The following is a 23,252-nucleotide window of genomic DNA, read 5'->3' as shown; positions in this document are numbered from 1 at the left end:
TTATGCGAATGTTGGTAGGGTGGAAGGTGAGCACCAGGGGCGTTCTGTCCTTGTTGTGGTTGGAGGGGTTGGGTCTGAGGGCGGAGGTGCGGGATGTGGATGAGATGCGTTGGAGGGCATCTTTGACCACGTGGGAAGGGAAATTGCGGTCTCTAAAGAAGGAGGCCATCTGGTGTGTTTTCTGTGGTGGAACTGGTCCTCCTGGGAGCAGATACGGCGGAGGCGGAGGAATTGGGAATACGGGATGGCATTTTTGCAGGAGGTAGGGTGGGAAGAGGTGTAATCCAGGTCGCTGTGGGAGTCGGTGGGTTTGTAGAAAATGTCAGTGTCTAGTCGGTCGTCACTGATGGAGATGGAGAGGTCCAAGAAGGGGAGGGAGGTGTCAGAGATGGTCCAGGTAAATTTAAGGTCAGGGTGGAATGTGTTGGTGAAGTTGATGAATTGCTCAACCTCCTTGCGGGAGCACGAGGTGGCGCCAATGCAGTCATCAATGTAGCGGAGGAAGAGGTGGGGAGTGATGCCAGTGTAATTACGGAAGATGGACTGTTCTACGTAGCCATGGCTACCCCTTTGGTCTGGAGGAAGTGGGGGGATTCAAAGGAGAAATTGTTAAGGGTGAGGACCAGTTCAGCCAAACGAATGAGAGTGAAGGGTACTGTTGGGGACGTCTGGAGAGGAAAAAACGGAGGGCTTGGAGGCCCTGATCATGGCAGATGGAGATGTAAAGGGATTGGATATCCATTCTCTGTCTCTCTCAGCCTTTCAAACAAGGGGGAAGTGCCTGGTCATCGTTTGGATTAAAAAGAAACACCAGGACACTGAGAATTCAAAGGACAATAATTCCTACTAAAGAAAACACTTATTGGGTGGGAAATAGGGGTTGCTTCTTACTGAAAACCCCTGAGCAGGGATCATCGCTGTTAGACACATCTATGGTTTAAATTACAAAGCTCAGAAAACTGTTTTATTTTTATGATATTAGAAGAAAGAACTGAGAATGCTGGAATCAGAAACAAAATCAGAAATTATTGAAGAGACTCAGCAGGTCTGGCAGCGTCTGTGGAGAGAGGAAGTGTTAATCTTTTGGGTCCTGTGACCCTACAACCCTACTGAGTCTCTCCAGCAGTTTCTGGTTTTGTTTGTTTGAAAGCCAGTTGTTTCAATATTTGTAACCAGAGTCATTCTTGAACAGCTTTTGGGAATAGGTTTGTTTTATTGGAGCCAAATTTATGGAGTCAGGCTGAAGGGTCTGTTTCCGTGCTGTACATCGGTGACTCTATGACCCAGAGCAAGGCCATTCAGCCCACTGACTCTGTGCCAGCTTTCTGTGGACCAATCTAGTTGGTCCCAATCCCCGCTTTGTCCCTATCACCCCAAGAGTTTATTTCCCTCAAGAAACTATGTAAATCTCCTTTTGAAGTCAGTTTTACTAACTCTCACTTGGAAACTGACAGGGAAGACCTAGTCAGTCAAAATCAGTCAACTGGTTGGAAATGACAATAACCCGTTTAGAAGCATTACACCATTTAAAAGGCATCTGGATGGGGATATGAATAGGAAGGGTTTAGAAGGATATGGGCCAAGTGCTGGCAAATAGGACTAGATTAGTTTAGGATATCTGGTCGGCATGGGACGAGTTGGACCGAAGTGTTTCCGTGCTGAACATCTCTGTGACTCTAAGTATCCCTGAGATAACAAGAAGAAAACGTAATCGCCACTGATATTAAGATCAAAAGACATGGAAGTAGATGTGGGCCATTCAGCCCATCAAATCTGCTCCACCGCTCAGTGAGATTGTGGCTGATCTGATAATCCTCAACTCCACTTTCCTGCCTTCCCCCCCAATAACCCTTCATCCCTCCGGATTAAAAATCTATCTCAGCCTGAAATATCTTTAAAGACTCCGTCCTCTGCAACAAAGAATTCCACAGATTTACTATCATCTGAGGGAAGAAATTCCCTCTCATTTCTCTTAAATGTGACCCTTTAATTTAACATAAAGCAAATAAACCACATGGCTGGAACAAGGCTTTTAAAGTCAAACTCACTGAAAGCTTTCTCCTTTGACAGTGAAATCATTGCATCAACATCAGAGTCCTACCAATTTATTTTTATTCTTTTTTTAGACATGAATTCATCCTTTCTTTGCGTAAACAGCTCAATATTTCCACCACTGCGCTTGATTAAAGTAAGCAAATCACTGAAGTGGAAACCTTTAATATGTCCCTGGAAGTCTGCAGAGCCATTTTGTTAAATTTAGGTTTCCCGAGTTATATTTTCTACGACATTAATGTTTCCGTTTTCCATAAAGTATTGCACCCGCTGAATACATAACGAGCTTCTTATACCTCAGTCCAACATCGTGTTTGGAAATCAGCTTTTCTTAAGGTTGCAAAGTAACAGCAACTGATGCCAAAACATCTTACTGCCTCCTAATGTTATCACTTATTTATCCCAGTCTCTCTTTCGACTGATGCTGCCCACCCTCCAATGTGTTTGCAGCATTTTTACAGATTTTTAGATTAGATTCTCTACAGTTTGGAAACAGGCTCTTCGGCCCAACAAGTCCACACCGACCCTCCAAAGAGTAACCCACCCATTCCCTCTGAATGATGTATCTAACACTATGGGCAATTTAGCAAAACCCTAACCTGCACATCTTTGGACTGTGGGAGGAAACTGGAGCACCCAGAGGAAACCCACGCAGACACGGGGAGAACATGCAAACTCCAGACAGGCAGTCACCCGAGGCTGGCATCGAACCCGGGTCCCAGGTACTGTGAGGCAGTAGTGCTAACCACTGAGCTACCATGCCGCCCATAATTGAGGATTATCAGATCAGCCATGAATGGTGGAGTAGACACAATGTGCTGAATAGCCTACTTCTAGTTTTAGGTCTTATGTCCTATTACTACATGCCTTTAAGTGGTGATATCTTTATATTCAAGGAAGGTCATTTAGTGTATCTAAATTCGTTCATCTAGGTAGGCCTACAATCATCCCTTATATCGTTTATCTTTTCTTAAATAATTCCAAGGTTTCTGCCTTTATTATTCTACCTGGAAGCTTCATTTTTCTCTGAAAAATCCTTTCTACAAATTTCTTTTCACAAATTTTTCACGTCCTTTCATTGAAAGTAATATTCCAATTAACTGTCTTTACATCCTTAGCAATCATAGAGATGTACAGCACGGAAACAGACCTTTCAGTCCAACTCGTCCATGCCGACCAGATATCCCAACCCAATCTAGTCCCACCTGCCAGCACTTGGCCCATATCCCTCTAAACCTTCCTATTCATATACTCATCTAGATGCCTTTTAAATGCTGCAATTGTACCAGCCTCCACCACTTCCTCTGACAGCTCATTCCATATACGTATCACCCTCTGTGTGAAAAAGTTGCCCCTTAGGTCTCTTTCCCCTCTCACACTAAACCTATGCCTTCTAGTTCTGGATTCCCCTACCCCAGGGAAAAGACTTTGTCTATTTATCTTATCCATGCTCCTCACAATTTTATAAACCTCTATAAGGTCACCCCTCAGCCTCCGACGCCCCAGCCTGTTCAGCCTCTCCCTACAGCTCAAATCTTCCAACCCTGGCAACATCCTTGTTACTCTTTTCTGAACCCTTTCAAGTTTCACAACATCCTTCCGATAGGAAGGAGACCAGAATTGCACGCAATATTCCAACAGTGGCCTAACCAATCTCCTGTACAGTCACAACATGACCTCCCAACCCCTGTAGGAGAAAGCGAGGACTGCAGATGTTGGAGATCAGAGCTGAAAATGTGTTGCTGGAAAAGCACAGCAGGTCAGGCAGCATCCAAGGAGCAGGAGAATCTGCTGCCTGACCTGCTGCGCTTTTCCAACAACACATTTTCAGCTCCCAACTCCTGTACTCAATACTCTGACCAATAAAGAATACCAAACGCCTTCTTCACTATCCTATCTACCTGCGACTCCAAGGTCTCTTTACTCAGCAACACTCCCTTGGACCTTACCATTAAGTGTATAAGTCCTGCTAAGATTTGCTTTCCCAAAATGCAGCACCTTATGTTTATCTAAATTAAACTCCATCTGCCACTTCTCAGCCCATTGGCCCATCTGATCAAGATCCTGTTGTAATCTGAGGTAACCTTCTTCGCTGTCCACTACACCCCAATTTTGGTGTCATCTGCAAAATTACTAACTATACCTCTTATGCTCACATCCAAATCATTTGTGTAAATGACGAAAAGTAGTGGACCCAGCACTGATCCTTGTGGCACTCCACTGGTCACAGGCCTCCAGTCTGAAAAACAACCCTCCACCACCACCCTCTGTCTTCAACTTTGAGCCAGTTCTGTACTGTGTACATCTTGTAATAAATCCACTTATGTATACATCTGTCCCATGTAAGCTTGCAATCTGAATATTATTTTAAAATCAAGCAGTTTTTAATCAACTTGTTCAGAGTTGCTATCACACAACTCTAAAGCGAGTAGGTTTTGAACCTGGGCCTCCCGGGTCAGGGATACAGACGCTATCACTGTGCTACAAGAGGGCGCTAAACTGCATATCCTGACATTTTTGGAGTAGTTCCATTACTTTTGTTTTAATCAACTGTTCTAGTAGTCACTACATTCAAACTTGTCTAGGAACAAGGGCAGGGCTTTTTTATATACAATCCCTACAGTGTGGAATCAGGCCCTTAGACCCAAACAAGACCACACCAACCCTCCGCCCATACCCTATTATCGTATATTTAACCCTCGCTTATGTACTCCTGACTACCCATTCTGAACATTATGGGCAATTTAGCATGGCCAATCCACCTGACCTGCACATCTTTGGACTGTGGGATGAAACCGGAGCACCCGGAGGAAACCCACACAGACACGAGGAGAACGCGCAAACTCCACACAGGCAGTCGCCTGAGGCTGGAATCAAACCCGGGTCCCTGGCGCTGTGAGGCAGCAGTGCTAACCACTGAGCCGCCCTAACAACGACTATTGTAAGCGTTTCGATAACATTTCAAGGATCGTTACTGAGCAGATCAAGGGTTAGAGTCAGTTGGAGTTAATAAGAAGGGAGTAAATAAAGGAGCAATGGAAAAAGCTCTCAACACAAACGTGGTGTCAAGGAAGCAACTGTAGGCCACTGGTGCTTTTGAATCCTGGGAGCTAGTAACTGCAGCTAAATATTGGGGCCGGAGCTAAGGAAAAGTTCTGATAGCCACAGGGGTCTTGGAGGAAGCCAATGAGCCATAATAGCTCAAGGTGGAAGACAGTGGGTTGAAATAAGCTCCCAATATGAGTCTTGAAGAAGAATTATACCCGAAACGTTGACTTCTCCACCTCCTGATGCTCACTGGTCTGCTGTGTTCTTCCAGCTTCCTGTTTGTCTACTTTGGATTCCAGCATCTGCTTTTTTTTTGTCTCTAACTAAGTAATATTTGCTTGCGCTCAGGGAAAGCTTCAGATAGTATCAGTTTGAGAAAGCTAGCTGTTAGCAGATCAAAGCACTTTTTTACTTCCTTCCTAAGATTCAGCCCAGAATAAGCAGCTGGATTAAAATAAAGCCCTCCAAATAATACGTTACAGAAATAAATATGTGGACAGCAATGACTGAAGGGGATAATAATATTTTTAAATATATTCGTTCATGAAATTTGGGCTTCATGTAGTATTTTATTGCCCATCCCTATTGTCCCATGATCAGAGTACCTCGTTGAGCCATTACAGAGTCAATCCCATCACTGCGGGTCTGGAGTCACATGTAGGCCAGACTCGGAAAGGATCGCAGATTTCCTTCCCTAAAAGGACGCTAGTGAACCAGATGGGTTTTTAACAACAAACAATTCATAATCATCCTTAGACTTTTAATTCCATACATTTATTGAATTCAAATTCCATCAGATGATCTGGTAGGATTTGAACCCCTGCCTCCAGAATATTACCCTGGGTCTCAGGATGACTACTCCAATGACATTACCGCTACACCATTATTGGTGTTGCTACATAACTGCACCGCACCAGAGGGCAAAGTTTAACAGGACGAGGTTTCATTTTTATGAAGGAAATACGGAGAATGTTTTGTTTTCTCTGAGAGCCATAATTCTGTGTAATTCCCTTCCCTGGAAAGTATTTAAGTTTGAGTTAAATAGATTTTTGACAGACAAGGGAGTAAAGGACGAAATAACTCCACAGAGGCCAGTATCCCATCACCAAGTCCTCACCCCTTATTTACACACGGAGAGCCCCTGACACGGATCCAGCTCCCTCAGAGCCAGCTTCAGAGTGAACAGGACCTCTGACATTCCTGGTTATATCTGTCAACCAGGGCTCCCTGATTGGATCAGGTTAACAGCCCCAATCAGGGAACTCAGATTCTAGGAGGTCCATCAATCTGACTGACCGCGTTCCAATCAGTACAAAAGTCAGAGGTGAACATGGAAGTGAAGCCACAATCAGATCAGCCACGACCTTCCTCAATGGTGGAGCAGGCTTGAGGGGCTGAATGGCCTATTCCTGCTCTTTAGGTCTGTGTCACTATGTCTGCAGATTCTCTTCTCCTACTGAAAGATATACAGCTGCTGACAAGTCAAATTAAGCAGTTAATTAAAAGGCATGTATTAGCAATTGTAAATCATCATCTTAAAAAGGAAAAAAACAATTAAATCTATTCAATTTGCTTCAAAACATCAGGAGTTATCTCCTCCGGGATGGAGGCCATAATCCTTAGTGGGATCACCCTGTACCCGTCTTGGGGGATCAGGCTACATAAGAGTTAAATGAGCTGGAGCTTTCCTCAGGGAGATGTTTTATACAAATGCACACCCTCCTTTAATTTCCTACCAACTGCAAGTTAAAACAGTTTCAGTCAATGGTACAATCATACTTGACTTCATTCAAAGAGGAGGAAAGAACAAGGAAGAGTGCAGACAGTTCTCATTTTCATCTGAGGTTTGGTTGACATTGGAGGAATGTGACACTAATGTGAGCCGCTAAAACTGAAATAATTAGCTTCCAGGATTAAGATTTGCCATTCACTTAATATCCACCAGTTGAGAACCTAGTCACTTGGAAGTAAAGAACTTCAGTATTGATGAAAAAGGACACAGTTTGTCCAAGTTTTCATCTTGCACTCATCAGAATAATTCACAAGAATACCCAACATGGAGGGAAAACATCATTGAGACTATATAAGAGAAGTACACTGATTGGTTTGACAATTAGTCTATGACTGGCAGCTGACTGTAAGCTATTGTTAATGGATGCATTCTCCATGGCAAAACTTCCACCAGAGACTACCCGCCAACCCATCAGTGCTCTCCTCTCATACACGATAAACGCAGTTTTCTCTCTTTTGTTACTTTCAGGTTCGGGACTTTATATATTGATGGTTAGTCCTGTAACGCAGATATGGAGAGGAGTGCGCTTTGGTCTACTGGCACACTCTCAGTCAGCACTCTCTATCACTTCTGAGGAGGCAATGTTTCAAAGGACATTGAGCAGCTGTGTGGACTCTGGACTCAAGAATTGGGGGTGGAAATCTCGTCAGAGGTGTAGGAGGATATTTGGGAGAATGTAAGGAATATTTTGATTTGTAACAAGACGCAGGCTATACAACTGAAGGTACTCCAACAAGGGCTCATTTGGTACCGGAGTGGCTAGCGAAATTTAAGATAGGAGCATCCCCAGTGTAAACTGGATGTTGGCACTCCTGAAGAAGGGCTTATGCCCGAAACGTCGATTCTCCTGTTCCTTGGATGCTGCCTGACCTGCTGCGCTTTTCCAGCAACACATTTTCAGCTCTGATCTCCAGCATCTGCAGTCCTCACTTTCTCTCTGTTGGCACTCTTACTCATGGTCATGCCACAAGCTTCATAGGTATTGGGACGGCATAGCGAGTGTTTTGGAAAGTGTCTTGGCAACTGAGGTTAAGGTGGATCCAGTCTCCTTCCTTTTGAGTTTGCCAAATGTCCCTTCTTGGGTTGTGCATGAGAAGAAACTGTTTAAAATTCTTTCATTCTGTGTGAGGAAGAACATTCTAATGAGCTGGGTGTAGGAGGACCTCCCAGTTATGAAGCACATCCCCCTGGACTTCCTTAGGAGTATGGTGCACCAGAAAATGGAACTGTTTTATAGAATGTGGCGGCCCTTTCTGAATTATATAGATGCGACTTATCGGGTAGATTAATCAGGGCTTTGGTGTAGTCATGAGGGCTGTGCCTGGCAGTGCGGGGACCCCTGGGCGGGGGAAGAATCCTGAACAAATATGGGTTTGCCAACTAATGCTCCCGGTGGTGGGGAGCTTTGGTGGGATTGCGCTGAGTGCAGTAACTTAACTGAATGTAATTTAATTTTCCTTTATTTAACTTGGGTTTCTTTTTAGTTATTTATTGAATTGTAGTTTTTGTAGGTTTTTTTCCTCAGTGGTTTGTGGTGAAAACTTTGCTTACTGTTATTGTCATATTATAAATGTTGTTATACTGTTTTACAGTGATTTTGTAATTTTGTAAAAAATTTAAAATCTTTTTTCTCAATAAAAGTATTTTTTTTAAAAAAACTGCAGTTTTCCCTGTACTTTGACAACTTTTGCCAATTTTCCTGATGATACACGATTAAAAAGGTTTGACAAAATGTGGCTTCTTGTTCCAGCAAAACCCAGTCTGTGATTCTTTACTGAGCTAACATGGTTTTGTTCCTTTTAGTCTTATTTCTCCTCACAGAATCCCTACAGTGTGGAAACAGGCCCTTTGGCCCAACAAGTCCACACCAACCCTCCGAAGAGTATCCCACCCAGACCCATTTCCCATACCTTATTACTCTACATTTCCTCCTGACTAATGCACCTAACCTACACATCCCGGAACATTATGGGGCAATTTAGCATGGCTAATTCACCTGACCTACACAACTTTGGACTGTGAGAGAAAACCCACGCAGATACGGGGAGAATGTGCAAACTCCACGCAGACAGTTGCCGGAGGGAAACGTAGAGTAATTGGGGAGGGGGGATAGGTCTGGGTGGGTTACTCTTTGGAGGGTTGGTGTAGATTTGTTGGGCCGAAGGGCCTGTTTCCACACTCTAGGGATTCTATGATGGATTCTAAGGTGCAAGATTGATTGGATCTTTCTGCAGTTCTTATTTTTGGGGTATATCCTGGTGAAGAAAGGACAGGCAGGCCAGGGACAGACACTGACAGAAGTAAAGTTGAAGGATCACGTTGTCTATCCAGAGGACAAGGAAGGCTGATAGAATTGTCAATTTTTATTTACAATTTGCAGCTCAAATACTCCGTGCCAGATCCTGAAGTACAAACCATAAATTTCTCACATGGAGTCAGTTTGATGACCACTGAACATATAGCCCACAGGGGCCACAAACATGTTCTTCAGTATCCCACATATTGATGCCCCAACAATTCCTCACCTTGTATCGTTCCAGACCCTGGGGTCATATTCCCAGAGGGCGGATTATCAGCTGTCATCTCCTCAACCAGGGCTTCCTCCACTGGGAGAAGTGGAAAAAGAGGTAAGGTCACGGTGGCACAGTGGTTAGCACTGCTGCCTCACAGCGCCAGAGACCCGGGTTCAATTCCCGCCTCAGGCAACTGTCGGTGTGAAGTTTGCACATTCTCCCCGTGTCTGCGTGGGTTTCCTCCGGGTGCTCCGGTTTCCTCCCACAGTCCAAAAATGTGCAGGTCAGGTGAATTGGCCGTGCTAAATTGCCCGTAGTGTTAGGCGAAGGGGTAAATGTAGGGGAATGGGTATGGGTTGGTTGCGCTTCGGCAGGTCGGTGTGGACTTGTTGGGCCGAAGGGCCTGTTTCCACACTATAAGTAATCTAATCTAATCTAGTCACTGTAGTGTTACCCAGACCATTACCCAGAGAGATAAGTGACTGGTTGAGGCTTAATCTGAGGCTTAATCATGCCTCAACCAAGGGAAAGGATAAGGCATGGTGAATTCAGCTGGTGTAGGAACTGAACCCACACTGTTGGCATCACAAACCAGCCAACTGAACTAACCAACATTCTGTTGGGGACAGGTCTGTCACCTGTAGTAAAGCACTGGTATCAATCGGTATTGTGAAAACATCACAGAATCTTGTCACCGTATGTTACAGTTTACGTACAATTGACTGGAGTATTGTATCCCGCATCAACAACTCAGCGCACACATGGCTACAGGGAAATTGATCACAGCAACTCTCACCTCACTGCTTCTAGCTCTCAATTCTTGTGCAGTTGGTGGAAAATATAAACTATCTCGAATGCAAAACACAGAGTGCTGAAGGAAATATTTCTAGAAACTACAAAGATAGATTTACCTGGAATTGAGACCAATTTCTGGAGCTCCTGCTTCAGATCCATTATATCTTTACAAAGTTGAATGTCATCCATCCTGCAATTCAACGTGACACAGATTATTACAGGTTCAGGAGAGACAAATTCCGCATGCAAAGAAAAATATTTTACTCCTTTTATTTCAGAGTTTCAAGTTTTGAAGCTTGTTCTTTTCATGCAGGGAGCCTTAGGGAAGGAACAGGGTTAATGAAGCCAATTGTATCATTTAGGTTGTGGAATCTCGGAATAACCAAAGGAAAGGATGATAGGCTATTTACCAAACAGGGCTTAGGCCTCGCTGTCTCACCGCAAAACAATGTGGGTTCGATCATTCCAATCATCCCTGAGATTGGACAACAAACCAAAGCTGACACCTCAGTGCAGTGCTGAAGGAGCGCCGCACTGTCAGAGGGTCAGCGCTGAGGGAGCGGGCATTGTCAGAGGGTCAGTGCTAAGGGAGCGGGCACTGTGTAGGGTCAGTGCTGAAGGAGCGCCGCACTGTCAGAGGGTCAGTGCTGAGGGAGCGGGCACTGTCAGAGGATCAGTGCTGAGGGAGCGGGCATTGTGGAGGGTCAGTGCTGAGGGAGCGGGCACTGTGGAGGATCTGTGCTGAGGGAACGGGCACTGTCGGAGGGTCAGTGCTGAGGGAGCGGGCACTGTGGAGGATCAGTGCTGAGGGAGCGGGCACTGTCGGAGGGTCAGTGCTGAGGGAGCGGGCACTGTGGAGGGTCAGTGCTGAGGGAGCGGGGGCACTGTGGAGGGTCAGTGCTGAGGGAGCGGGGGCACTGTGGAGGGTCAGTGCTGAGGAATTGCTGTGCTGTCGGAGATTCAGTGCTGAGGGAGCGGGGGCACTGTGGAGGGTCAGTGCTGAGGGATTGCCGCGCTGTCGGAGGGTCAGTGCTGAGGGAGCGGGCACTGTGGAGGGTCAGTGCTGAGGGAGCGTCGCGCTGTCGGAGGGTCAGTGCTGAGGGAGCGTCGCGCTGTCGGAGGGTCAGTGCTGAGGGAGCGTCGCGCTGTCGGAGGGTCAGTGCTGAGGGAGTGTCACGCTGTCGGAGGGTCAGTGCTGAGGGAGCGTCACGCTGTCGGAGGGTCAGTGCTGAGGGAACGTCGCGCTGTCGGAGGGTCAGTGCTGAGGGAGCGTCGCGCTGTCGGAGGGTCAGTGCTGAGGGAACGTCGCCATGTCGGAGGGTCAGTGCTGAGGGAGCGTCGTGCTGTCGGAGGGTCAGTGCTGAGGGAACGTCGCGCTGTCGGAGGGTCAGTGCTGAGGGAGCGTCGCGCTGTCGGAGGGTCAGTGCGGAGGGAACGTCGCCATGTCGGAGGGTCAGTGCTGAGGGAGCGTCGTGCTGTCGGAGGGTCAGTGCTGAGGGAGTGTCACGCTGTTGGAGGGTCAGTGCTGAGGGAGCGTCGCCATGTCGGAGGGTCAGTGCTGAGGGAGTGTCGTGCTGTCGGAGGGTCAGTGCTGAGGGAGTGTCGCGCTGTTGGAGGGTCAGTGCTGAGGGAGTGTCGCACTGTTGGAGGGTCAGTGCTGAGGGAGTGTCGCACTGACAGAGGGTCAGAGCTGAGGGAATGGGCATTTTTGGAGGGTCAGTGCTGAGAAAGCGCAGCACTGTCAGAGGGTCAGTGCTGAGGGAGCACTGTGCTGTTGGAGGGTCAGTGCTGAGTGAGCGTCGCACTGTCAGAGGGTCAGTGCTGAGGGAATGCCGTACTGTCAGAGGGACAGTGCTGAGGGAGTGCCACACTGTCGGAGTGTCAGTGCTGAGGGAGTGCCACACTGTCGGAGGGTCAGTGCTGAGGGAGCACCGCGCTGTCGGAGGGGCAGTGCTGAGGGAGCACCGCGCTGTCGGAGGGTCAGTGCTGAGGGAGTGCCACTCTGTCGGAGGGTCAGTGCTGAGGGAGTGCCGCACTGTCGGAGGGTCAGCACTGAGGAAACTTTGCGGTGTCTTGGATATTAAAAGTTCTTTAAATAAATAGCAAGGGTGATCTCTCATTGTGCTGGGGAAACCTTATTACTCATTTAAATGGTTTGGAACCTGGGACTGGGATATCATAGCAATTACAGAAACATGGCTCAGGGATGGGCAGGACTGGCAGCTTAATGTTCCAGGATACAAATGCTACAGGAAGGATAGAAAGGGAGGTAAGAGAGGTGGGGGAGTGGTGTTTTTGATAAGGCATAGCATTACAGCTGTGCTGAGGGAGGATATTCCCAGAAATACATCTAGGGAAGTTATTTGGGTGGAACTGAGAAATAAGAAAGGGATTATTGGGATTGTATTATAGACCCCCTAATAGTTAGAGGGAAATTGAGAAACAAATTTGTACGGAGATCTGTTATCTGTAAGAATAATAGGATGGTTATAGTAGGGGATTTTAACTTTCCAAACATAGACTGGGACTGCCATAGTGTTAAGGATTTAGATGGAGAGAAAGTTAAATGTGTGCAGGAAAATTTTCTGACTCAATATGTGGATGTACCTACTAGAGAAGGTGCAAAACTTGACCTACTCTTGGGAAATAAGACAGGGCAGGTGACTGAGGTGTCAGTGGGGGAGCACTTTGGGGCCAGGGACCATAATTAGATTTAAAATAGTGATGGAAAAAGATAGACCAGATCTAAAAGTTGAAGTTCTAAATTAGAGAAAGGCCAATTTTGATGGTCATTGGCAAGAACTTTCAAAGCTGACTGGGGGCAAATGTTTGCAGGTAAAGGGACGGCTGGAAAATGGGAAGCCTTCAGAAATGAGATAACGAGAATCCAGAGAAAGTACATTCCTGTCAGGGTGAAAGGGAAGGCTGGTAGGTATAGGGAATGCTGGATGCCTAAATTGAGGGTTTGGTTAAGAAAAAGAAGGAAGCATATCTAAGGTATAGACAGAATAGATCAAGTGAATCCTTAGAAGAGTATAAAGGAAGTAGGAGTATACTTAAGAGGGAAATCAGGAGGGCAAAAAGGGGACATGAGGTAGCTTTGGCAAATAGGGTTAAAGAGATTCCAAAGGGTTTTTACAAATACAATTAAGGACAAAAGGGTAACTAGGGAGAGAATAGGGCCCTTCAAAGATCAGCAAGGCAGCCTTTGTGTGGAGCCTGAGGAGATGGGGGAGATACTAAATGAGTATTTTGCATCAGGATTTACTGTGGAAAAGGACACAGAAGGTACAGAATGTGGTGAAATAGATGGTGACATTTTTAAAAATATCCATATCACAGAGGAGGAAGTGCTGGATGTCTTGAAACACATAAAAGTGGATAAATTGCCAGGACCTGACCAGGTGTACCCAAGAACTCTGTGGGAAGCTAGAGAAGTGATTGCTGGGCCTCTTGCTGAGATATTTGTATCATCAATATTCACAGGTGAGGTGCCAGAAGACTGGAGGTTGGCAAACGTGGTGCCACTGTTTAAGAAGGGTGGTAAGACAAGCCAGGGATCTATAAACCAGTGAGCCTGACCTCAGTGGTGGGCAAGTTGTTGGAGGGAATCCTGAGGGACAGGATGTACATGTATTTGAAAGGCAAGAACTGATTAGGGATAGTCAACATGGCTTTGTGCATGGGAAATCATGTCTCACAAACTTGATTGAGTTTTTTTTAAGAAGTAACAAAGAAGATTGATGAGGGCAGAACGGTAGATGTGATCTATATGGACTTCAGTAGGCGTTCGACAAGGTTCCCCATGGGAGACTGATTAGCAAGGTTAGATCTCACAGAATACAGGGAGAACTAGCCATTTGGATACAGAACTGGCTCAAAGGTAGAAGACAGAGGGTGGTGGTAGAGGGTTGTTTTTCAGATTGGAGGCCTGTGACCAGTGGAGTGCCACATGGATCGGTGCTGGATCTACTGATTTTTGACATTTATGTAATGATTTTATAAATAATTTCGATGTGAGCATAAGAGGTATAGTTGGCAAGTTTGCAGATGACACCAAACTTGGAGGTGTAGTGGACAACAAAGAAGGTTACCTCAGATTACAATGGGATCTTGATTAAAGAAGAACAAAGAACAAAGAAAATTTACAGCCCAGGAACAGGCCCTTCGGCCCTCCAAGCCTGAGCCGATCCAAATGTACTGTCTAAACCTGTCGGTCAATTGCTAAGCATTTGTATCTCTCTGCTCCCCACCTCCTCATGCATCTATCCTGACGCATCTTAAATGAATCTCCCGTGCCTGCCTCTACCACCTCTGCTGGCAACGCGCTCCAAACGCCCACCACCCTCTGTGTGAAGTACTTTCCCAGTGTATCCCCCTTAAAATTTCCACCTCTCACCTTGAAAGTGTGACCTCTCGTTATTGAATCCTTCACCCTGGGAAAAAGCTTGTCTCTATCCACCCTGTTTATACCCTTCGTGATTTTGTAAACATCAATCAGGTCCCCCCTCAATCTCCTTTTTTCTAATGAAAACAAACCTAACCTACTCAACCTCTCTTCATAGCTAGCACCTTCCATACCAGGCTACATCCTCGTAAACCTTCTCTGCACCCTCTCCAAAGTGTCCACATCCTTTTGGTAATGTGACAACCAGAACCGTACACAGTATTCTAAATGCGGCCGAACCAATGTCTTGTACAATTTTAACATGACCTGCCAGCTCTTATACTCAATACCCCGTCCGATGAAGGCAAGCATACCATATGCCTTCTTGACCACTTTATCCACCTGTGCAGCCACCTTCAGGGTATAATGGACCTGCACTCCCAGATCTCTCTGCTCATCAACTTTTCCCAAGGATCTTCCATTCAATGTATAATTCGCCCTAGAATTAGACTTGCCTAAATGCATCACCTCACATTTTTCTGGATTGAAAGCCATCTGCCACTTTTCCGCCCAACTCTCCAGTCTATGTATATCCTCTTGTATTCTCTGATAGTCCCTTATGCTTTCTGCTTCTCCACCAATCTTTGTGTCATCTGCAAACTTGCTGATCATACCAATAGTGCCCTCAGATGGTCCAGTGGGCTGAGAGGTGGCAGATGGAGTTTAATTTAGATAAATGTGAGGTGCTGCATTTTGGGAAAGCAAATCTTAGCAGGAATTATACACTTAATGATAAGGTCCTAGGGTGTGTTCCTGGACAAAGAGACCGTGGAGTGCAGGTTCATAGCTCCCTGAAAGTGGAATCGCAGGTAGATAGGATAGTGAAGAAGGCGCTTGGTATGCTTTCCTTTATTGATCAGAGTATTGAGTACAGGAGTTGGGAGGTCATTTTGCAGCTATACAGGACATTGGTTAGGCCACTGTTGGAATATTGCATGCAGTTCTGGTCTCCTTCTATCCGAAGGATGTTGTGAGACTTGAAAGGGTTCACAAAAGATTGACAAAGATGTTGCCAGGGTTGGGAGATTTGAGCTATAGGGAGAGGTTGAACAGGCTGGGGCTGTTTCCACTGGAGCATCGGAGGCTGAGGGGTGACCTTATAGAGGTTTACAAAATTATGAGGGGCATGGATAGGATAAATAGACAAAGTCTTTTCCCTGGGGCAGGTGAGTCCAGAACTAGAGGGCATAGGTTTAGGGTGAGAGGGGAAAGATATAAAAGAGACCTTGGAGCAACTTTTTCACACAGAGGGTGGTACGTGTATGGAATGAGCTGCCAGAGGAAGTGGTGGAGGCTGGTACAATTGCAACATTTAAAAGGCATCTGGATGGGTATATGAATAGGAAGGGTTTGGAGGGATGTGGGCCAGGTGCTGGCAGGTGGGATTGGATTTGGTTGGGATATCCGGTCGGAATGGACGAGTTAGACCGAAGGGTCTGTTTTTGTGCTGTACATCTCTATGACTCTATAACACCAATAAGATGAGATGAGTGGACTTCAAATACTGTTGATCTTGCTTTGTGCATCTCTTGCTCAGCCATAACTTGTATGTCCCGCTCTGTCTAATAACCCTGGCACCTATATGTCCTTGTTTACTGTCTGTACTGCTTACAAAACAAAAGTTTCCACTGTACGTAGATACATGTGACAATAAATCAAATCAAATAATGGTCTCACTCTTCATCGGATCACCGATTGTGGCACTTTGCTGTGGAGAAACTGTCAAAGCTGGTTCCTACATTGTAACTCCTTCAGAAGGACTTCATTGACTGTAAAGCCCTTTGGGGATTTAGTGACATTGTGAAAAGTGCCATACAAAAGTAGTCTCTATGTAATACCAGGGAACATTAAAATCAGTTTGAAATAATCTTGATTTCTGGTTGTGTTTCTGATGAACCCAAAATGACAGTCAATAACTTCTGTTTAATTGGTGGTACTGTCCCTACTCCTGGACTAGGAATCCCCGGTTCAAGTCCCACCTGCTCCCGAGGTGTGCAATAACATCACTGAAGATGTTAATTAGAAAAAAAAACAGGTTGAACTCGTTATATCTAACTTCAGTGATAATCACATCCCGGATTCCTGACTACTTCAAATCCTCAGTCGCTGCGGTTTTATGAACATTTCTCACTGCCTATCGCCACAGCAAATTTTACCTTTTTGTTTCACAGGAGAAACGGTTTTGTCCTCTGGGGTTTGTCAGTTGAGGTGACTGACAATATCTCTCTGTATCCTGCTGATCCAAGAGTGTGTGCACATCTCTCAGTGATGCCCTGAGTTAGGGAGTTGGCTTTTTACCCTTTGAGAGAATTGTTTTCATTCCACCTCCAGGACTGGGGCAGAAATATCTTAAAGCTCACTGGTTAGTTACAATTTCACAACAAGTAGCACTATCATTATGTAAGCACTTGGATCTCTCTCTCTCTATCTCTCTCTGCCCCATTCACCAAGTTGTAAACAGCCAGTCTGTCATATTAGTTAGTTAAGATGTGGAGGTGTCAGTGTTGGACTGGGGTGGATAAACTCAGAAGTCACAATGCACCAGGTTATAGTCCCAACAGATTTATTTGAAATCACAAGTTTTCGGAGCACTGCTCCTTCATCAGCCTGGTGTCGTCTGACTTCTGACCCTGCGCACTATAGAGTCAGCTATCCCATATCAGAAAAATAAAAATCAGAAATTCCCAGCTCAGATTTCCAACAACAATCCTGCATTTACATCGCACCTTTAACGTGATACAAGGCATTTCATAAGAACAGTTTTTTTTAAAGATATGGCACTTTGGTTTCTGATTTCATTAGTGGAGGAAGTAGCTGCCAGAATTAAAACTGTGGAATCTCCAAAATCATTTTAGGTGGTTCTTCTGTGGGTCTGAAGGCGACAAAGGGACAGTGCTCCGAAAGCTTGTGATTTCAGATAAAGCTGTTATACTACAACCTGGTGTCGCATGACTCCTGATTTAATTAGTTATCAAAACACGTTAGTCAGGACGTGTTATCCCCACTGCCCTCAGATGCTGCAGCGCCAGCTCATTAGCTGTGATGACGCACTTGCCTCTGCTCTTCTGACACCATTCCAATAAAAATTTATGATGCATCCAACTCAATTTTATTTCATCCATAAAGAGAATACATTATTAGCTCCTCAGATGGCTTCATTGGTGAAGGGAGCACAGGGACCCAGATGTCGAATGCTCCCAGTGACAGTCAAGTATTACTGAATCAGAGGTCAAGTTAGTAATCTAGGTACAATGACTGCGGTTCCTCAGCAAAAGATGTAGACTTTAGCTAAGAGGCACAAAGACGTCTCAGTCTCCCTGGATCAGGGTCTGAATTTCCAATGAGAACAGTAATTTGACATCACTGCTGATGAGTGAGCATGAACTCAGACTGAGTTACTACACTGTAGTCATCAGTAACTGTAATCTGGGAGCTTCCTCCAACACTACTGGGCAAGAGACAACAAAAACAGATACTTTCAAAACCAGACTCAGCAACTGGCAAGAGACATCTGCCAATTGATGGCCTGTCTAAGGTCTCAATTAATTTCAATTTCAGACAATGCTCTCCCTTCAACTGCACAACTGAACCTTACCCCTTTCCCAATTTGTGACAGGAACATAAACTGGCCATTCAGCCCATCGATCCTGTACTTCCTGTTGACAAGATGATGACTGATCAGTCTTGTGACTCAGCCCGCTCACTATTACCCTCTCGACACTACCATTGAATATTGAAATCCAACTGTCTCAATATTGAAAGGTTTAATTGGCCCAGAGAGCATAGCATCTTGGGAAAAAAATTCTGGATTTCTACAACCCTCTGTGAAACAGTATTGCTCAACTTATCGCCGAAGTAGCCCTGCATTCACTGTCACGTTATACCCCTCAATCGTGATTCCCCCTCAGAGTGCAACCATTGAAGGAAATCTGCACTGAGGCCAATTGTCAAACCCTTACTACGCAGCCTACTGATATGGCAGCTAGCAGATACAGCAACCTGCCGTTATGGCAGCTAGCTGATACAGCGACCTGCGATATGGGAGATAGCAGATACAGTGACCTGCCGTTATGGCAGATAGCAGATATAGCGACCTGCCGTTATGGCAGCTAGCAGATACAGCGACCTGCTGATATGGCAGATAGCAGATACAGCAACCTGCCAATATAGGAAATAGCAGATACAGAGACTCGATATGGGAGATAGCAGATACAGCAAGCTGCTGATATGGGAGATAGCAGATACAGCGACCTGCCATTATGGCAGATAGCAGATACAGAGACCTGTTGATACGGCAGATAGCAGATACAGCGACCTGCCAATAAGGCAGATAGCAGTTACAGCAACCTGCCGATATGGGAGATAGCAGATACAGCAACCTGCCATTATGGCAGATAGCAGATACAGCGACCTGCCGATATGGGAGATAGCAGAAACAGCAACCTGCTGATATGGCAGATAGCAGATACGGCAGACTGCCAATATTGCAGATAGCAGATACAGCAACCTGCCATTATGGCCGATAGCAGATACAGTTACCTGCCGATATGGGAGATAGCAGATACAGCGACATGCCATTATGGCTGATAGCAGATACAGCGACCTGATGTTGCAGATGTAATCCATCACAAAACAAATGGTCATTTGTTAATGGACTATATATGATTGAAGTATAAATTAAAATACAGAATGCAACAATAACAATATCCCTGCGTGGAGACTGAGTATTACCTTTCTATGAGAAACATTTCCTGCTTGATTCTGATGATCTGTGGTAAATGATGGAGGTGTTAAAATGTCAGCACAGGAGCTAAGTAAGACTTCCTTCCCCAAATATCTTGACTCAAGGCCCTGTATTTTGAAACTTATAGATACATGAACTGGCTACCATTACAATTCTATTAATTAACGTGACTTCATTTCTCTCAAATACAACACACCTCTGCCCAGGCAATAGCAGCTCAGCTATGTTAATCTGTAACTATGATGTGGAGAAGCTGGTGTTGGACTGGGATGGACAAAGTTAAAAATTACACAACACCAAGTTATAGACGAACAGGTTTATTTGTAAGCACTAGAGCGCTGCTCCTTCATCAGGTGGTTGTGGAGCAGGACCATAAGACACAGAATTTATAGCAAAAGATCGTAGTGTCATGCGACTGAAATGATATATTGAACAAACCTGAATTGCTGTTCAATCTTTCATCTTTCAAATGGGTTGCAGGTTTTGGTTTATTAATATGCAAAGCCCAGAACTGCTTTTGGAATACAGACAGACTCTAACCTCACACCTTTAATACATTGTCTGAGCTGAGATGTCACCTTTTTTTATAAAACCTTAAGTTATCTCAAGAATGCGACTTAAAAGAAGTTCTGGGGTTTGCATACTAATGAACTGAAAATTGTAACCCATTCTAAAAGATGAAAGACTAAACAGCAATCTAGGTTTGTTCAATATATCATCTCAGTTGCCTAACACAATGATCTTTTGCTTTGAATTCTGTGTCTTATGATCCTGCCCCACTAGCTACCTGATGAAGGAGCAGTGCTCCAAAAGCTATTACTTCCAAATAAACCTGTTGTTGGACTACAACCTGGTGAAGTGTTTTTTTTAAACTTAATCTGAAACTGGTTACTTAGCAGCTTACAAAACTGATTCAATATAAACACCTTGTTCTGCAAAGTCAGCCAGTCTTACAGATTCTGGTCTGGTAAGAAATAGGACCTTATGGGTATTGCAAATGCTACCTGGTCCCAGTGACTCAGAACTCCCCACAACAACCAGCTCCAGTTACTCATCACAATCACTCAACCTTACCTCACCCTGTCGGGGGGACAGGAGAGTCTAACCAGCCCTTCCCTCTATTCCCATTGGTCAGATCAGTACCACAACAAAACACTCTCCTCACCACAATGCTCAGTATCCAGTTGCTGTCTGCTCCATTTGGCAGATCAAGTCACTCCCTTCTATCGGTCCAACACCTCCAACATAGAAAACTGATTCTCTTCTCAGTGCGGTGGGAGTTCCTGTGGAAGATCATCCCCACCTCAGTGAAAACCCAATTTGTTCGAAGGCCAGGAGGTCACGTGGAAGCCTCCCTACCTCCAGAGGCACTGGGTTCAGGCCCTCCTCCAGGATCTGATGGTCAAGGAAGGTGCAGCCACACAAAAGCTCTTTAAGGTCCTTCCAGTGTGCCACAGCATAGCATGGCATAGTCTGGCATCCCAATAGCCTCTGGCTTCAGGCCAGGAACTGTGAACCGTGGACTGGATGCGAACAAGCAGCTCACCTGCTTCGTGCATGCCCAGACCCAAGAAGCCACTCAATTAGCAAACCAGATTCCCATTCAATACTCGCTTTCTTTTGATTTTGCACTCATGGAATGTGGGCATTGCTGGCTGGGCCAGCATTTATTGCCCATTACCCTTGAGAAGATGGGGGGATGGGGGTCAGCTGCTTTCTTGAACCACTGCAGTCTGAATATTATAGGTTGACCCACAATGCCATTAGGAAGGGAATTCCAGAATCTTGACCCAGTGACAGTAAAGGAACGGTGATATATTTCCAAGTCAGGAACCTGCAGGGGGTGGTGCTCCCATGTATCTGCTGTCCTTGTCTTTCTAAATGGAAATGGTCATGGGTTTGGAAGGTGCTCTCTGAGGATCTTTGGTTAATTTTTGCAGTACATCTTGTAGATAGTACGCACTGCTGCTACTGAGCTTTGGTGGGGGAAGGAGTGGATATTTGTGGATGCAGTGCCAATCAAGCGGGCTGTTTTGTCCTGGATGGTGTCAAGTTTTTGAGTGTTGTTGGAGCTGTCCCCATCCAGGTAAGTGGGAAGTATTCCATCACACTCCTGCCTTGTGCCATGTAGATGGTGGACAGGCTTTGGGGAGTCAGGTGGTGAGTTATTTACCACAGTATTCCCAGCCTCTGACCTGCTCTTGTAGTCGCTGTGTTTATGTGATGAGTCCAGTTGAGTTTATGGTCAAAGATAACCCCCAGGATGTTGACACTTGGGGGGATTCAGTGATGGTAACACCATTGAATGTCAAGGGCCAATAGTTAGTTTGTCTCTTATTGGTCATAGCCTCGCATTTGTGTGGCGCGAATGTTACTTGCCATTTATCAGCCCAAGCCTGGATATTGTCCAAATTCTGTTGCATTTTAACACTGACCACTTCAGGATCTGAGGAATCACAAATAATGCTGAACACTGTGCAATCATCAGTGACCATCCCCACTTATGATGGAGGGAAGGTCATTGATGAAGCAGCTGAAAATGTTTGGGCCTAGGACACTACCCTGAGGGAGTCCTGCAGAGATGTCCTGGAGCTGAGATGACTGACCTCCAACAACCACAACCATCTTCCTATGTGTCAGGTATGACCTTAACCAGCTGAGAGTTCGTCCCTTGATACCCATTGATTCCAGATTTGCCAAGGCTCCTTGATGCCACACTCAGTCAGTGCAGCCTTGATGTCAAGGGCGGTCACTCTCCCCTCCCCTCTGGAATTCAGTGCTTTTGGCCATGTTTGAACCAAGGCTGTAATGAGGTCAGGAGCTGAGTGACCCAGGCTGAACCCAAACTGGACATCACTGAGCAGTTTCACACACTTCAACAGAGACGACCCTTCAAATGTACCTTACTGGATACGAAGTGCACTGGGATGTCCTATCATCAAAGGTGCCATATAAATGCAATTCTGTTTGCTCAATCATGTTATTGCATTCAGTGGTTTCACTTTTGTTACATATAACTATTTCACCAAATGAAACTTGTAATTAAATGTTTTTGATTCAGTTACATTCTTTACCAATTAAAACTGATGGTTCTTCCCTCTGCTGCTCTTCTTGTACTTGTTAACATTCTCTGTTTGCGCTGCTATGTCCATTAATAGGTTTACTGAAGTAGCTAAATAGATCATTGTTTTAAGGTCAGTACTTACGCAAAAGCCTATGGTATTTCTAAATTAACCGAAAGCCTCCCTGATTAATAAGGAAAGGCTAAAGTTCATTACTACAGAATGAAGAAGGTCAAAAAAACAAATGGGCTATAACTTGCTGTTGGAGGGGCTCTAAAAGCTGCTCCCATGAATTAGAATGTATCCCTGGGCTGTCTAAAGGCTGGCCACTGTTGGAAGTCAGAAAAGAAAATGAAAATGGAGAAGAATCCCTCTGATGGCTAATCTACATTTCATTAGAAACAGAGAAAATAGGAGCAGGAGTAGGCCATTTGGCCCTTCGACCCTGCCCTGCTATTCAATACAATCATGGCTGACCATCCAACTCAATGCTCTGTCCCCACCCCTCCCCAAACCCTTTGATCCTTGTAGCCCTAAGAACTATCTCTGACTCCGTAAAAACATTCAATTGTTTGGCCTCGACCACGCTGTTGTAGCAGAGAATTCCACAGGCTTCCCACTCTCTGGGCGAAGATATATCTCCTCATCTCAGTCCGAAACGGCCCGTCCCGTATCCTTAGACTTTGACTCCTGGTTGTGGACTCTGGTCATCGGGAACATCCTTCCTGCCTGTCTAGTCCTGTTAGAGCTTAAATTCACATGGAGAAATACGGCCCCTGATCAGGCTGCTTGCTCCATT

General features: G+C 45.3%; 1 protein-coding gene across 1 annotated transcript in view; it reads right to left on the bottom strand.

The window, feature by feature from the left end:
• The window catches only part of LOC122560898 (bMERB domain-containing protein 1-like), a 70,676-nt gene that overhangs the window by 11,586 nt on the left and 35,838 nt on the right, over positions 1–23,252 (bottom strand). The window contains exon 3 of the mRNA XM_043712129.1: positions 10,317–10,390. Coding sequence (XP_043568064.1) covers positions 10,317–10,390 — 74 coding nt within the window. The remainder of the gene's footprint in view (positions 1–10,316; positions 10,391–23,252) is intronic.

This window comes from Chiloscyllium plagiosum, chromosome 21, assembly GCF_004010195.1.
Source record: "Chiloscyllium plagiosum isolate BGI_BamShark_2017 chromosome 21, ASM401019v2, whole genome shotgun sequence".
Taxonomy (NCBI): Eukaryota; Metazoa; Chordata; class Chondrichthyes; order Orectolobiformes; family Hemiscylliidae; genus Chiloscyllium; species Chiloscyllium plagiosum.
This window is presented reverse-complemented; position numbering and strand designations above follow the sequence as displayed.